This window comes from Micropterus dolomieu, linkage group LG17, assembly GCF_021292245.1.
Source record: "Micropterus dolomieu isolate WLL.071019.BEF.003 ecotype Adirondacks linkage group LG17, ASM2129224v1, whole genome shotgun sequence".
Classification (NCBI taxonomy): domain Eukaryota; kingdom Metazoa; phylum Chordata; class Actinopteri; order Centrarchiformes; family Centrarchidae; genus Micropterus; species Micropterus dolomieu.
In genome coordinates, this window is record NC_060166.1 from 31,767,971 (window position 1) to 31,785,144 (window position 17,174).

The 17,174-nt window shown below is 40.9% G+C and overlaps 1 protein-coding gene and 1 long non-coding RNA gene across 3 annotated transcripts in view; one reads left to right on the forward strand and one right to left on the reverse strand.

Annotated features, from left to right (window-relative positions):
• gab2 (GRB2-associated binding protein 2) overlaps positions 1 to 15,592 on the forward strand; it is a 32,850-nt gene extending 17,258 nt beyond the window's left edge. The window contains exons 3-10 of one of the 2 annotated variants that reach the window (XM_046074159.1): positions 8,324 to 8,552; positions 10,226 to 10,821; positions 11,590 to 11,687; positions 11,845 to 12,124; positions 12,271 to 12,361; positions 12,546 to 12,648; positions 12,781 to 12,900; positions 13,021 to 15,592. In XM_046074159.1, coding sequence (XP_045930115.1) covers positions 8,324 to 8,552; positions 10,226 to 10,821; positions 11,590 to 11,687; positions 11,845 to 12,124; positions 12,271 to 12,361; positions 12,546 to 12,648; positions 12,781 to 12,900; positions 13,021 to 13,164 — 1,661 coding nt within the window. In that variant the 3' untranslated portion in view covers positions 13,165 to 15,592. Of the gene's footprint in view, positions 1 to 8,323; positions 8,553 to 10,225; positions 10,822 to 11,589; positions 11,688 to 11,844; positions 12,125 to 12,270; positions 12,362 to 12,545; positions 12,649 to 12,777; positions 12,901 to 13,020 lie in introns of both variants that reach the window. The other variant, XM_046074158.1, reaches the window with a different exon arrangement.
• On the reverse strand, positions 5,940 to 6,976 carry LOC123986083. The gene is made up of 2 exons (XR_006828790.1): positions 6,693 to 6,976; positions 5,940 to 6,092 (listed from the first exon to the last, which is right to left on the reverse strand). It is a non-coding gene; the product is annotated as an uncharacterized LOC123986083 (long non-coding RNA).
• Positions 15,593 to 17,174: the final 1,582 nt, after the last annotated feature.

The window sequence follows — 17,174 nt, forward strand, 5'->3', positions numbered from 1 at the left end:
GCTTAAGCAGTAGTAGCAGTAGTAGCAGTAGTAGCAGTAGTAGCAGTAGTAGCAGGAGGAGGAGTAGCAGGAGTAGCAGGAGTAGCAGGAGTAGGAGTAGGAGTAGGAGGAGGAGGAGGAGGAGGAGGAGGAGGAGGAGGAGGAGGAGGAGGAGGAGTTTAAAGTTGTCCATGTGTGCACTAAATATCCTTGAGACAGTGGTATTGTAGATGTTATCCTTCATGTATCTGTTCCTCAAGGGCATAGCTTCTCTATTTACCACTGGTTCCCTATTACATCATTACTGCTGTCTTAAGTATTTGGAAAAGCAAAGATTTATTTGGAGAAGCAGCCATGGATCTTGAGGTGGTTAATAAGACTAGTCATAGCTGACCCATAGCTTCTCTGAAATGATAGACCCATCAGCTGATTGTGTTTGTACACTTATGCACTCAGAAAGATGTGCTTCTTCTTCTTCTCCTGGGGTTTGTTTCATTTTATACTTGCTCTCTCTATCTTAAACATACAAACACACACATGCACAACTCAACACGTTCATCCAACGTAAATCCAACTATGCACAACAGGCTTTTCAGGTCAGTGTCTTTTCCAAGAAATAAGTGGTTGACTTTTATGCAGATCCACTGCTCTCTACCTCTGAATAAATCCTGCCTGCTCCCTTGTGTGGTATCAGTTTGTTGTAAGTATGGCGGTGGAAATAAATACTCACCCCTCCTCCCCTGTTTTCATCAACAGTTAAAAGCTAGGTTAGAGCTGGCTGGTGTATTATTGGTATTTTGACCAACTGGAAACTAATCACATTGCTGCCTGTTGTATAATAATGCACAAATACAGTACTACAGCTACCTGGTACCAACAGAAGTAACCTACCGGTAATAACAGCACATTTTTCATTTCTGAATAACTTGAGTGATTAGTTGAGTTATGTAACCATCAAGTGATCAATTAACTGACTAACCATTTCAAGTCTGCTGCAATGGCCAAAATAAATTTCTCAAAGACGTACAAAGTACATTTGTGAGAAAAGAAAAGCAAAGAAAGCTTCCTGGTTACTGCAGTCACATGACCGCAAATTAATCTTTGACAACACAGTCTTACCATGTGGAAGTTCTCAGCACATTTGGAAAGTGCTTTTGCGCAGTCCAACTGGCAGAATCTGTCAATAAAAGGGTGTATTGATGCTGAAGTTAAATATCAGTGAGCATTTCAGTGAGTAAGAAAGAGAAATAGAGTACGTGAAAGGAGTGAACTTCCTGCCTGCATCAATATTCCTCCTACAACATCTCTGATTTTTGAGCCTGTAAACATATAGTGCTCATAGAGCAGATCCACGGATTTACACCAGCAACACGTTAATTGTTGTTTTAACATGCTGAGCTTGTATTAGTTGATGAAGAATCTTGTACTTGTTGGTTTTGATGAAATGACTCACGTATATAGATGGTAATTGGAGCTAACAGAGCATAATTATTGACAAACACCTTTTACCAGTAAAGCCTTTCCTCGGATATGCAGGGAGCTGCAGATCTGAGCCAGTGTGTCACCTAACAGACTGGGAATTCCCTCTCTGGAAGAAAACAAACCAGGTTGGAAAAAAACAACCTGAGAGGTAAGTTCCTCTTATGGAAATTACACAAGCCAGTCAAAGGCAAACAGAAGAAGCACAAATACCAAGTTATTCAGGTAGCGTGTTTGTTTTCATACAATATCAGACAGAATGTTTGCCATAATGTTCTTTACTGTACACAATGTCATATTTGTTGTTCTAATACAGCTGCAGTGCCAATGGGAAGTCTAAAATTATTGTGAAAGGGATTAACCAGGCTTAGCCAGACAATAGTAGAGTCTAGGAGTGTACAAGTGTTTGTGTTTCTCAGAGGATTTTGTTGAGACTTTGGCAGCATCGGTTATATCTGTACCTTGATCTTAACTTACCTTTTGTCAGTCAGTCAGCCTCTGCTGCCAGTAGTGAGCTTCCTCCTGGGGTTGTGAGGAGTGTTCGCCAAGAGCATGCACCCCCTGCAGTGTGCTGACAGAAGTCTTAGATAAGGATATCAAATTCTGGGCAAACACAGTTAAAACAACCTGCATGCTAAATACAAGGGATAATTATAAAATAAAATTTGGGTGAGCTGACTCTTTAGGAAAGAAGTAATTCCTAAAGTCTTATTTTAAGCAGATGTATTTGGCTTGATTCAAGGAACAAAAAAACAGACCAGTGACATACAACATATTTTATACATACTTAGATATACTGTACATTGTACATACAAACAGAAACACTCCCTCTCCTTTGGCTTCTCACCTTCTCTACACATGCACGTCTGCCTTTTCCCCTCCCAAAGTGCCCTTCGTTGGCATTGATTTTTGTTGAAATAATGGCACTGGAAGGTCAGGTTTCTGCTGCCACACAGCTGTCTGAGGACTGTTTGCTGTTGCTGCCACTGCCGTGGATCCCTCAATACCACTGGCAGAATCTGAATAATTGTTGGCAACCAGGGATACAGAAATCTGCACATCTTGAACATGTAGATGTTCAAAGATGCGTAGCGTTCACCGTGTTTAGATTTAGTGATGCACAACCAAGAGCAAGACATTTCAAGAGAAATTGGACAGCTGCGGGCATTAGAAATTAGTCATTTTAGCACCTCTGATTGCCTTACATAGACATACGCACCAAATTACATGTTTTTCTAGTACTCACAATCTGTTGATGGGTGTTAGCGCTGTTGTTATCAGATACTGATGGCTGGGTGTGTGCCGCGTGTCTGCACCCAGGGAGACCCACCCCTGAGCACAATCTAATGAAAGGAACATCATCTCGTCAATCACGGGCTTTGTTCTGCTCCATCCCAGCTGTTTGAACCCAGACAAGAATAATCTCAACTGAGGGATGAGGTTTTAACTTGTCAGCAGTCCTCTTTTCTGGCTTTTTTGTTACCTCTTTACATGACGGCTCCCACTCTGTTTTGTTTTCCTCCTCTTCATTTGTCTGTTTCTCTTGCTTGTCCTTTGGAAAAAATAAAAAGTCAGTACTTATTGTTTTTCAGTTTAACAGTGGCCCTTAAGATTGTGAGAAATGGAAAAGAATGGCCAAACCAAATCAGCATTTCCTAAAGCTGCCTCAGCGGTTTTTGTCAGATAGGCAATGAGAAGAGATTAGATATCTCTTAAAATCTCTGTAAAATGAATCAGCCTCATCAGCCTGTCAAAACTTCCCCATTTGCTCATTCTTACATAAGAAAGGCACAGATTTGTATTCTATGTGAAATCTAGAATTGCAAACAATAATTACAGAGGAACCTACTTAAAAGAAAGTAAAGTTGTGGTCAATGATAGTTTTTCTCTTTTAACAGTGGCCATGCCTTAGAAATGTCCATTAAAATGCAGTTCCGTCTCTGGTTTAGATGATTTTATGCAATATACCCAACGGCTCACACGTCACTGTTTGTCTACATTTACTTTTCCCTCAATTGTTGTTCATCCTTCATCCATTCTCTATTTGGATAATAATCTTTGTAGATTTATTTGTACAGATTGTAGTTGGATGTGTAGTTATTTTTCAATATTAAGTTGGCATCAGCTCAATTATTCACACATGGAAACTCCAAATTAACTTTTTTGGATTGGGATGTTTTCTGTGTGGTAATTTGGAGTATAATGATCAGCTAGGTCTCCTTCTTCTGTCACACTATAATGCATTCACCGTAATTGGAGGGCTAGATACAAGTGTAATTAAAGTGCTGTACAGGAGTGCACAGATAATCCATGTAACTGTTTAGGTGAAAAGAGGTTTATGTGGGCAGTTGTTTACAGATCTGCAGCGTGGCTGCATTTCTATAATACTTGCAATGTGAAGGAGATTCACTTCCGCTTCTTTTGTAGTCCTGCGGTCAGCATTAAAAATATTAACAAAATAGTTCTGAAAATAACAGTCTGTCATATTTTTACTCCAATCAGCCTAAATGGTATTTCACCAGAATGTTAAAATAAAATTTCAGTTTTTCTTAAAATTTTCATGAACAGATCAGTGTACATTTAGTGGGAAATTTACTATTAACTGATTACCTAACTGGGTTTCACTTAACAAAATTGCCACACTGCAGTGCAGGATTTGTCTGATTCAATCCAACATTTATACATGCTCATCAACCTAAAACACAAAATGCCCACAATGGAGATATTTATTTGTTATTCCCTAAAAAGTAAAGTTCTTAAGATCTTACCAGCGTAGGCCATCTGAACTGTGGCTTTGACAGCACTGTTAACAGGTGACCAGGTTGTGTATAAACCCAATTAAAGAGAATACATTCAGCCCATAATCTAATGTATTCTCTCTTAACAACACATTTACAATTTTTGGAATGATAGAGCAACCTGACTAAAATACTACAGTGTATATTATAGTTGAGAGCATACATAAGGATCACATTCTCTGTTCATCATGGCTTCTGTGTTCCCACACCAAGTGTGTTCCCACTCTGTAATGCACTGCATTGTCAGAGTAAATTATCCTTTTGTTTTTGGCTGCATTCAGCGGCACAACCCTTTCCAGGTAAATCTAGCATTTTTTCCAATGAGAGAATGAAAGCCATTACTCAACCTCCACCAAAAAATTGTGAGTCCACCCTACTGTTGCTCAGCTACAGTATTTATCCACCCATCATCTTGCAGAAATGAGGTCAGAGAATTGAAAATGAGCTGCTCTTTTAGACTTAAGCCAAACTCTGTAATTCATTGGCCCTGACAAGCCTGAGCCTTTTAGGTGATTGATCAGTCAAGTGTTTTGAAGCAAACTGATGTCGCAGTGTGGTCGAGGGGCGGTGCTCACATGATGCTGTGGAGCGGGCAGGCACAGAGGAGTAATGTGATCAGGGAGTGCTCCTGTGCATCTGCTCTGCTTAATATTCTTCTGAGAGGAAGAATGAAACAGTCATGTCACTTTGTTCACTTTAGACTAACTAGAAGAGCGAGGACACCATTTTCCCTCTTCCTGTTGAGTGTCACACTCTCTCTGTGTTAACAGTTCTCTTGAATGTCTACCTAACCCATCTCTGCTGCAGCTAGCTTCGCCTTTATCTAGTTATGTCATTCTCATGGAAAACTCCCAACCCCCTGCTAACCACAAATGCATATGGACCCCACTATGTGGCTTCCTGGGACACTGTTGCTTTAAGCATGGTCCGGCAGATCTATACACTTGGAACAGTCAAAAGAAAACAATTTAACACTTGAGTCATTTAGCTGGTGCCCTTTTCCAGACTGACTTACACTGAGCGAGTGGGTAGCCTTTTTCAAGGGCACTTTCACAGGACCCATGGGGATCAAACCTACTGCCTGACCTTTATGTCAGAAGATGTCCTCCCCCACCAGGCCACCCTGCAGCACCTTGACAGATCTGAGGTTCATTTGCAACACTCATTGTAGCTGTCTCAACCCAGAGACCTTTTTGTTATGCAAATCTCACATAAAGCCATTAAGGAAATTAAAAATTTCTTGTTCTCAAATAGAAGGCAGCGTGTACCTTAGATGATTATCTTTTATGGAATATTTAAGGGATGATAGCAATCCTGATGAAAAACGTGCAACTGTTGTATTTAGAAAAGTCAAATGCCTCCTCTTTTTTTCATGTTTCCCTAAGACGCCTTTCAATTCATTAGGTCAGTGATATTTTCTATTTTTATGTTTGATTTCAGATTAGATTATCATATGTCCTTGTCTAATTGTGGTTGGACTGAGAGGAAATGAGCACCCTACAAAGAGGTTCTTGTCCTTAGTGATCCAGCAGGGTTCTAATTTTGGCCCCATGAGACCAGCAGCCTGCTTTTATTCGATTATGGCCACAGAGCAGATGAGACAGAAGGTGATGTATTATTGAGCATAATTGGAAAATTGCTCATGAACTTAGGAGCTCTTCGACCCGGAATAACCATATGTCGTTCACCAATCAAAGGGATCTCTTTTAATGCATTGCTGTTGATAGTCCGATGTTTGTTTCAAACTGAGGAATGTCGTGGGAAGAACTCTTTGTTTGATGACGTTTCAGCTTAGTTGTAGAGAATACTGTTTCTGGTAATGACATCAGTCCATAACTGGGAAAAAAAAAAAAAAAAAAAACTATAATTAGCCTTTATTTTTTTTGTGCCAGTCCCTCCCAGTTTTATTACTTTTCTTTGTAAGATGTATTTTAATAAATTACTTCTCACTTTGGTTGAACATTTTACCACCATACATTGTGTGTCATAGTACGTTAGTCAGTGGAGAAAATATTACTAGAAGCACCTAGGGGAAAGTTTCACTGTTTTTATTTTCTGCTCTTTTTTCCATTTCTGTGTTGTGGTTCTACTGACTTGATGGAATTGCTTCCCAGTGGTAACATACATCATCAGACCCATTAGTGTCAGTGATGAGCCATTCTATCAGCAGACTGGACCAGTCATCTTTCTTCTCTTTCTGATTCTGACAGTCAAAAATCATTTAGGGCGCACAGAAACCACTGCTTATGTGCACATACGCTCCATGAAAACTAACAAAATTACATTTTACTTTTGATGGTTTGTTTTGTCCTCCGCATTTAAGTCATCTAGCCTGCATGTAGTTTTCCATGCAGCTCTCTGCTCTGGCAGAGGGGAGGAACTGTCTTTCTACAACAAATCAATATATCTACCCATGTTAGTGGGCCTAGTACTCACCGCACTGGATGAAAGCTTTTACAAAGCTTTTTGTGGAGAAAGGAGATGATGCCTAACCAGCCTAGGGAGAGTGGAATCACTCAGAACAATGGTGTAATTGAGGATCATTGGGGGGAGTCCCTGTGTGGCTGTGGGCCTGGGCATCTCACTGATGTCCACTGGCCTGGAGACCCCACAGCAGAGGCCTTTTTCCCCTCAGGCATGGATGTGACCTCATTCGTCTAACTGGGCTTCAGAATACCCCACCCTCCAAACACCCCACATGCATACACACATGCTCACACACCACATATGTGTTTTTTGTTTTTCACAGTGGCTGTGTTCACTCTGTCAGCTCACATCATGACTCACAGAACGTTGCCCTCTTCTTAAAGGGCAGTTCAACCCATAACATGCTTTGCAAAGTTCTGATAAAGGAGGAGACGAATGTTGAAGGATAAGCAAAATGCATGTGCGTCTATTAGAATTTTTTTTTGAAGTGGGACGTTACTTTGATATGATTTAAATTAGAGCTGATGTAGGTGTTCAGTAGATTAGCTGAAATTCACAAATTGGGACAATCAATTATGTGTTTACGTTGTTATTCAAGAAAAATGCCATATATATATATATATATATATATATATATATATATATATATATATATATATATATATATATATATATATATATATATATATATACAGTTAGTTTTATATCCTTGTAAATGTGAATATCTTTGGATTTCAAACATACAATTCTAAGACATCACCTTAGTCACATGGAAATTGTGTAGGGCATTTTCCAAATTTTTGAACATTATGTAGACTAAAAAAATATTTAATTAATCAAAAAGTAATTAATAAATTAGTCAACAATTAAAATAATCATTACTTGCACCCCCAATTTAAATAGTTTTATACAGTTGTTCTTTTATTAATATGCTCATGCAAAATCTTGTGTTTACTGTACAGTGAAAGAGAGAATACTATCAGCAAAAAATTATTGATGGAGTTTTTTCCTCTCTCCCATGAGCTAGTGTTGCACACAGCACCATGGGTCGATGGATCAGTGGGCCGCCCACTCTCTACTCCTACAGCACAGTGTGCGCCTCCTCATTTTGGCCTCCTGCCTAGTCTATTTGCAGCATCCCATCTCAGATTTGCCTTTCCTTTGTAGCCTTTCAATGCAGATATCTGGGATGTCACACAGAAGCAATAAGACCGTAAATCCATGTTGTTCACAGAGTCCTGCTGTGCAGCACAATGGTCAACTCAATAAAATCAAACAAAGCACACTGACCCTGGTCAAAAAGGATGTCTTGGATCATGTGCTGTTGAACTACTCGCACCCTGTAGCCCAAAAAAGCAAAAGGATACTGTTTTCTTTCCTCCTTTGAGACTGATACCTTTTTTCTACTGATTCGAGAGCAGACTGAAAGCTACTGAATACAAGACTCCGCGTAATGCAAGGTCATGTAAAGGCTTAAACCCCTTAAATAAATTACACACACTCCTTTGACTTTGACAAGGAAATCAAAGGAATAAATATAAGGCCGATTGTTACTTTCTGTAGCATAAGATTGCACAGCATGGGAAAAAAAACATTTTGTCGGTTAACTAATCAATAACCCCAATTTCTCCTGTCTGCAGATGGCAGGTTACACCATATGACCCGTTCTGTTGGAGCAGATGTCACCAGTTCAGTGGTTCCTCTGACGGGAGAACGCAAGGCCTCTGCCCCCATCCATTCCAGCCAGCCAGTCCTCTTCACCTTTGATGTACCTGTGCGCCACACACACCATAGCTCCCTGCCCAACAGCGCGCCCCAGGACTACCTCCTCCTCCACCAGTGCATGAGCAGGAAGACAGAGAGTGCACGGTAAAGGTCACGACCCTCAGACGTCCTGTGTCAGTTTCCTGTTATCCGTTAATGCAGGTCAACATACAGGTTTATGGTGCTTCCTCAGTTAAGCCCCCAAGGGTTAGAACTACTGTTACAGGGAGAAAATTATCCAACTGCTTTGTGCGTGTGTGTGTGTGTGTGTGTGAGTGTGTGTGTGATTGAGGAAGTGCCAATAATTAATGATATTAAATATAATGTAATGTTTTGGGTTAATCCACTGTATTAAATACCAGAACAATAAAGATATTTCATCACATCAATGCAAAAATCCCATAAATCAAATATTGCCATAAAGCAGGTTAGGTTTTAAACAATTAAACCAAGAGGTGTAAATACTTGCTGAGTAACTGTATGTATATTGACATGCACGGCTATCTTGACTATATGCTAAGCAGGAGAACAAAAGGACCAAGTGTTTATATTAAATGCACTCCTGAGTTTTCCATTAACATTCATCTCAACTCCTGCTGCCATCATGCCCGCTTCCAAGAATCAAAAGGCAACATAAGGATGCCATTCAGCAGATAGCCAGCACAGTAGATGATCAATGAGCTTGAGGCTGCAATTCATCACTTCTATAGGATTAGACTTGCACAGGGTAGAACTGCCCTCTCAGCCGCACGATTTGCACATAAATCTGCTGTGTTGGACATCTGTGAAACCCAGGAAATCAAACCTCACAATCCATCTCATCAGCCTTATGCAGAAATTTCTGTCACTCCCTCACTAGCTGCTTCTCCGTGGGGCTACTAATTAAGACAGGCATCTGGTTGCGGGGTATGATTCATGTCAGAATGAAAATCCACTGGCCTGATGACCAATGGTATGAATTAATCTATGTAAAAAGCCTCTATTCAGCCACAACGATGGAAGGCAGAGTGATGAACAAAATATTGATTGATGATTGAAATCTTGAGGAGACAGAAGAATTGATGAAACACAGCGTGTTATCTGACATGAAAAAGAAATAGAGTCAAAATGTTATGTCAGTGTTAATTGTATTGCTCTGATGCATTACTCATTTTAAATAGTTAGATTTATAATCAAGATGCATATGCATCTCAAGAGAGATTAGTACTGACATAAAGAAACGACTCATTAAGGATATCATATCTTTGCATTGGCCAACAAAGTCGGGCCATTGCTCATCTAACTGGCCAGAAATGTCAAAGCTGTAGGGTTGCTCTGGTTGGCACTCAAGGTCAAGCTCTACAAAGGAGCCAGAATAAATGAGGCATGTCCCTAGGGTAGCTAACCGAGGCTGAGAAACTATAGGAAAGTCATAGCATTCTGACTCTGACATGTAAACCTTCCCCCCTGTCATGCTGAAAACATATAAATAAATCAGGCTGTCAGGTAAATGTTAAAAATACTACATCTTAATAGATATGCTATAGCTGCGTAAAGGTGCTCAAGCACTGACGGTGAGGTGCGTTATTGAAATGTGTGACCTATAGAGCTGAAGTTTCCTGCTGAAGTGCTACAGTGCCATCTAGTGGCTATTTGGATAATTACATTAAAAGTGCATTACATGCTGAAAGAGTGTTGAGGTAAGAGACAGAGGTCTGTCTTAGAGGCAGCATTCAGGCACTGTGGAAAGTGGACACAATAAAGACTTGTGTATGTGTATGTTTTTGTCCTTGTTGCAGGAGTGCCAGTTTCTCCCAGGCCACAAGAAGCAATCTGTTTATGGGGAGTGATTCTGCGGTGCAAAAACTCTCCCATGGCTTTTCGCACTGTCTGAATGGCATGGGTGCTCAGTTGCATGGCTTCTACAGCCTGCCCAAGCCAGGAAAACACCAGTCACCGGTGCATGATGACTCCCCCCAGGAGGCCTGTTATGTGCTTCCGCGGGGTTACAGCTCTGAGGCACCGGCTCACAGCGGTCTAGGTGAGCCTGAGCTGGAGAACGAGGAGATTTACACCTTTAAGACGCCCTGTAATGCCCTCGCTACCATGCACAGCAACGAGCGTCCACCTGACAATTACGATCTTCCTACAACACCTGGCTCCTTCTACCAGATCCCCCGGACGTTTGATAAGAATCACAATGCCTTGACACCCTCCAGCTCTGAGTCCTCCTGTGCTCCTCCTCCTAGGCCCCCTAAACCTAGCCAGGGGTCAGAGGGGCAGTGGGGTAGTCCCCAGTCAATAGGGAGCCAGAACGGAGAGGTGACATCTGCAGTGTCGGTTATCCCACGAAGGAATACTCTCCCTGCTGTGGAGAACATCAGACTGCACAGAGGTACACTGAATGCAATAAGTGCTTTCCTAATATGTTCCTCCTTAATTCTGGTTGTTTCTTTAAACACAACCTTAGTTGACTCAAAGGTTTTTTACAGTTGCACATTTCACCTGTTTCCTGTTTTCAAACGCAAGTCTGACTTCATCAGTCCATTCTCTTGTGGTATTGCAGTGACTTTGTGCTTCCTCTCCCTCCCCCTCTTTCTTTCTCTCACTCTTTCCCTCTTCCTTTATCTCTCATTTTACTGAATTAACACTAACAGCTAAGTAGAAACAAACGGGCCAGTCTAGCAGACACTGTTCTGTTGAGATGCTAATGAAATTCCAGCCACACAGCCTGCTCCAGAATGTCTCGTTCCAGGCTGATAAGCAATGGAAAAAACACATGCAGACACAATGCACAGCCTCTTATTATGCTGTGTTCCCTACTTTGCCAAGCCCATGCTCAGGCCTCATACAGCCAGAGACAAGAATTGACCTGTGACCCTTGTTAGTGAGGCTACAGGCTGTTCACACACCTGTGCTGCAAAAGACTAATTATAACCCACTGAAGCATTTAATGAAATGTCACTCACATTCTGTTTCTTTCATTCTAAACATGAGTTTACTCCTTGAAATTTCAGGCTTTTTTGTCTAAATTGGCCTTTATTGTAATGATTACTGTACAATATTTTACCCACGTAAGTTTAGCATTGTACTTTTTGACTTGAGGAAAACCTTTTTCCTTATAGAGTTTATGGCAGTGGTAAATATTGATTTCTCTCTACAGGCTCCTCCTTTGAAACTAACAGCCATCACCGTCCCATCCATTTCAACAACTCGGGCCAGTCTGTGGAGTCTGTCAATGATGGGTTCAGCTCCTACCTTGTGAGTCACTCTCTCCCTTTAACTGCACTGCTTACTCAGACAGATTTGGTCTATGCGAACTACTATATTTACTCCAACTGAGTGTTACAGTTGTCCTGCAATATAGAGACCAGAGAGTTTAAGAGAGTCATGTGTCGTCTGTCTCTTTTGACACCAGAGGACCAAAGCCCCTCTAACTCGCTCAGACAGTGGCAACTCTGATGACAACTATGTGCCCATGAATCCTGGCTCCTCACCACTCAGCGCTGCCCAGGCTGACAGTCCTAAGAATATCTACATTCCTATGAGCCCTGGGCCACATCACTTTGATTTCCCAGGATTCTCTGCAACATTACCTGTCCGTAAGGGCAGCAGCGCCTCCCTGTGTCACCGACCGAGCCGTCTCAGTGATGTCACACCACCACCCATCAACCGCAACCTCAAACCTAACAGGAAATGTGAGTTTTGACAGCAACGTTCTCACTGATCTAAAGTGTTGGTTGCCATTTTTGGAATCAAATCTCTAGCTCTAAAGTCTGCCTTGTTAATTGTATTTACAAAGATGCTGATTTTTGTTGACTGTATCTGCTCTTGTTTTCCACAGCGAAGCCAACACCTCTTGATTTGAAGAACAATGGGATCATTGATGAGCTGCCATTTAAGAGCCCAGTCACCATGTCCTGGACACGGCCCATGTGAGTCTCATATCAATCATTCAAGCTAGGTTACGAAAGCTCCCCCCCCAACACACACACACACACACACACACACACAAAAACACACAAACACACAGTTTGTTGGTACAGATTGGTGCTTTATTTTGTGTCTTCCTGAGGTCAGAAGGTAGGAGAACTCACAGTCCTGTCCGCTTTGCTTCAGGCCTACAATGAACTCCATGTCCTCCCAACACTGTCGACCCATTTCAACACAAAGCATCACCAGCACTGATTCTGCAGACAGCGAGGAGAATTATGTGGCTATGGTGAGTCCCAATAGCTGGAGGGGAGATCAGGCGAGCACATTGTGTTCTTTGTTTTAATGATCCACTTGTTTGCGTGCAATGCTTACTCACTGCACTGTGTGAGTGAAACCTCCCTCCTGTCCCCATTAGCAGAACCCAGCGTCTACCTCCCCAGCTGTGAGTGGCACCAGCAGCCCGGCCCCTAGGAAGTGTGGCAACGTGGACTACCTAGCACTGGACTTCCAACCTGGGTCACCTAGCCCACACAGAAAAGTAAACAGATGATTTTGTAGTCTTTTGGAGATAACATTTGTTCTTATTTCTACCACAGTGCAGTCCACCCTCAGGCTAGCAGGCTAGAATCTCACTCCTGCCTTTTTTATTGTTCCACAGCCTTCCACATCTTCTGTGACCTCTGATGAAAAGGTGGACTATGTGCAAGTTGACAAAGAGAAGACCCAGGCACTGCAAAGCACCATGCAGGAATGGACTGATGTGCGGCAGTCTACTGAACCTGCCAAGGGAGTCAAATCCTGACACTGACCTGTATAATAAAAAGACAAAAAAACAAAACAAAATTTCAATCTTAAGTCAAGCATCTCCGGGATCATGTTTCTATCATTACTATGAATGCTGGTTGGGCTTATTTAAGACTGAAATATATGGACAAAAAGCCATAACTTATCCTATGCGTGTTCTCTGTGATGATTTTTTTTACTGCAGTCCACTGCTAACATGCAGGAAATCAGGCCATAGGGGTGAAGCACCCTGCCATAGCTCTTCATGCAGACAGTGTATGGATAATTGAGAATGTGTATGAAAATATCATCCTCAGTCATTGATCAGTCCTTCATAAATTGCAAGTGTTTCATCAAAGCTGTCCCACCAACCCCTTTATAAAACATTTTTTGTATCTAGCAGGTAATTGCTGGCATTTAAAAGAGTAGCAGAGGCTAACTGGTCGATAACCATATTAATAAACTGTAAGAGTATGCTTACTGGTCTCAGGAATGCTAAGATGCACTCCCAATTTTGGCATGCAGGCAGACTCTCTCTTTTCATTTCAATCTATCATTTGTGCTGAGTCTTGCAGAAGCAGTGAAGAGATTATTTTCACTGCGGGCAATCATTTCAGCTTAGCAGTGCATGTCTGGTAAGAGGAGGGGGGAAAAATGCAGCCTTACGAATACGTTGAAGGCCTATGTCAGAAGCCCTAATGATAACTGCACATGGCTGTTACCTCGGTTTCAATTAAGTATGAGCCCAGACCATATTTTAAAGCTGTCAGGCTGGATGGCAGGCCAATTATTTCAATGCAGGTACAAAGTCAGTACGTCCACATGTACAGAATGAAGAAAACGAGACAGAGGAGAAGAAGCAGCATCTTGTATCTTTGTAGGTTTGACTTTAGTGGTCATTTCACTTCAGGTAATATTCTAATTCATTTCATTGTAAATGTGCACTGACCAAGAGTTGAAGGAAGTAAAAATTAAGCAGGACGTGTACTTTCCAAGAAGTTTCTCTCCCTCTTTTTCTTTCTTCATCTCTCTCTAGAGACCATAAATACAAGCTAAGTAGAAGGAGAATAGCATATTTATGTTTTCTGGAATTCAACCATTCTGATGTATGTCTTCAGTCTTTGATATGCCACACACTACTGCTATGTCTCCGTAGAGTAATTGTTTCCTGTTTGTAAATTATTAATAGAATGACATATTTGCAGGGCATCTTATTGACTGTTAGAAATTTGATGCACTCTGACAAAAAGTGCACTACAATAATATAACATTGAGCTTTTCTTGCAAAGGCAGCCTGCCACAATGAAGATTTACCAGTTGTCATAGTCACTTAAAAATAGTTGAGGAAAGAATGTTTTCTTAATTTCCAAAACTCTTCTATTTGATTAATTTGCCTTATATTTTCCTTTCAGTTTAGACTGGAAATTTTGCCTTTGAGAAATTTAATTATTCACTGTATTATTCAAGTAAGAGCCATATTGTATTTAGGCCAACTGAATGATCAGTTTGTAGTTTAACTTAAGTCCAGTATTTCATTGTGGGCTGGAACCACTGAAGGGTGAATCCCCATTTGATCTTAATATGAATTGTGTGGCCATGCAGTGCTAGATGGTATTATTGGTTATTTCATTAAGATTTACTTCTTGATGTTTTTCTACCATTTTTACTGCTTTTTGTATTTTTTTATCATTATTTTCTACTGATAAGTGTAAGCAAGTGATATTCACACAGATGGGGTCAGGCTAAATTAAGCTAAGTTTGTTACATCATGTATTTTATTCCTTTTTAGATTCCTAAATTGAATTTTATGATCTATACATGAAATGGGGAGGCTGGCAGTTTTGAGTTGCACTAGCAAAGCCTTTCCCAGGTGAACCGTGATTCACAAACAGCGAGAGCAAGAAAGGAAAGAAAAGACTGAGGAAAAGCCTGTCTCCCTATCAAGTCTCTGAAGTGAAATGGATGTGTAATTTATTATCTAGAGAGAGACCTGTTGTAAGCAAAGAACTGTGTATGTGTTGTGGTAGATTGTGAGTTGTAGTATGTTAAATGATAGCCTGACTGGGCAAGATTGAAAACACTGCTCAGATCTACTGTCAGACTGTCACTGGGTTGACGTACTGTACTAGTAGATATCATTTTTTTAACCACTGTTATTGCTACTACTGTAAAACATTTGCAGATTTATTGTGTGTTAATTTATTAATTTATTGTGTTTATTGTTTTGCAGTTGAAAATTGTAAAAAGGAAAAAAAAGACCAAACAAGGAAAACTCCCTCTACTAACATTGATGTATGCAAACTGTCTTGATTTTGTGAAGCAATATGACAAACAATGCCAGTGTGACGGTAATGTGGTACAGTTCATTTGGGATACACAAGAATAAAATACTTTGTTATTCCTGTATTATGGTAGATTTAAACTGTGGAATAAATCAAGAAGTGAAAGTTTGGTGTTAAGGTTCCTGATTAAATATACACCAAAACACTGTTTTCTGGCAGCCATGTTACTATTACTCATTTCTCGCCCAAACATACTTATTTGAGGGGGCTGGAGCCAATCCCAGCTGACATTGGGTGAGAGGCAGGTTGCACTCTAGACAGATTGCTAGTTCATCACAGGGCTGACAAAGTGAGACAAACAACCATACACACTCACAATTACACGTAAGGGCAATTTAGAGTCACCAATTAACCTACCAGCATGTCTTTGGACGGTGGGAGGAAGCTGGAGCACCCTTAGAGAACCCACGCATACACAGGGAAAACATGCTCCACACACACAGAAAGGCCTGGGACATACAAGTTTTGAACACAAGACCTTCTTGCTGTAAGGCCACAGTGCCATCCGCTGGCCTCAATATGTAGTAATATAATAACTGATTGGCTAAAACTTTTGTCAACCAAGACCCTAATACAGATTAGTGGACTAAATGACTAAAAGGGGCAGCTAAAGAATAAAATGTGTTATGAAAAGACATTTCTTTACTCTAACCTCTTGCAGACTGAATTTGCTTTCCTTATGGATATCTGTGATACTGAGACTGCCTGAAGGTCAGTATTGGCCCTCTTTGTATTGATCTGCTCCTGCTATAGGCAGCAAAAAAATACACAAACATTTTCTACTCAGTTTTGATAATTATGGATTGTCTCTCATTATCACTTATTCTAATCCTTCCAAAATAATTTGTGAAGTACCAGGTTTATAAATTTTTGCAAGTGTTACACGATAGGAGTATCTCTGGATTTTAACCAGACTTTTTGTATGACTGTAGGAGATTCACTGGGAATGCTGAATTTCTGCAGATCTTGATATTTACCGGCATTCATTTTCATCCCCACGTGTTTGTGATAATGATGAATATCACTTTTCTGGACTAAGCAGGGGGCGAGATTAAATTAAGGTTAGAGCTGTACTGCCAGGTTGCCAGTGCCACTTCCAGGTCAGTAGGGTGGTCTGAGTGTGGTAAGTTATTGTCCCATAACTGCAGCGTCAACAGGTTGGTGACCACAATAGCCAATTGTTCTACCCCTGTCAAAGCAACCCAGGCAGGATGTTAAACCCTCAACTACTCCTTTATTATTATTAATAATAATAATATTATTATTATTATTATACTAATGGATATGTCTGGCTCAGGTGGTTTTTTTTCAGGACACGGAGACTGGGCTCTACTAACAGTCTTTGAAGCTTTTGGTTATATAGTACATTATCAGTCGACAATGCAGGGGTGGTGGGGTTCCAAAACAGGAGAGTAATCGTCATTACTAATAGGCAAGAAACACAAGCCCAATAGGAGAATAAGCATAAAAGATAACCTGACTGACTAGAGAAACTGTCTGTTGCGTGACACAGGGGATTTCTCCCTTGGCTGTCTTTGCTAGAACATTGTTTTCAATTATTATACTTTGTAATTACCTTTTTAAAGGGCAGCAAGACAAGTCAGTTTTTTACAGGACTGCTTTCCTCTTTGGCTCTTTCTGTGTGCATGCCCCCCCCCCCCCCCCCCCCCCCCCCCCCCCCCCCCCC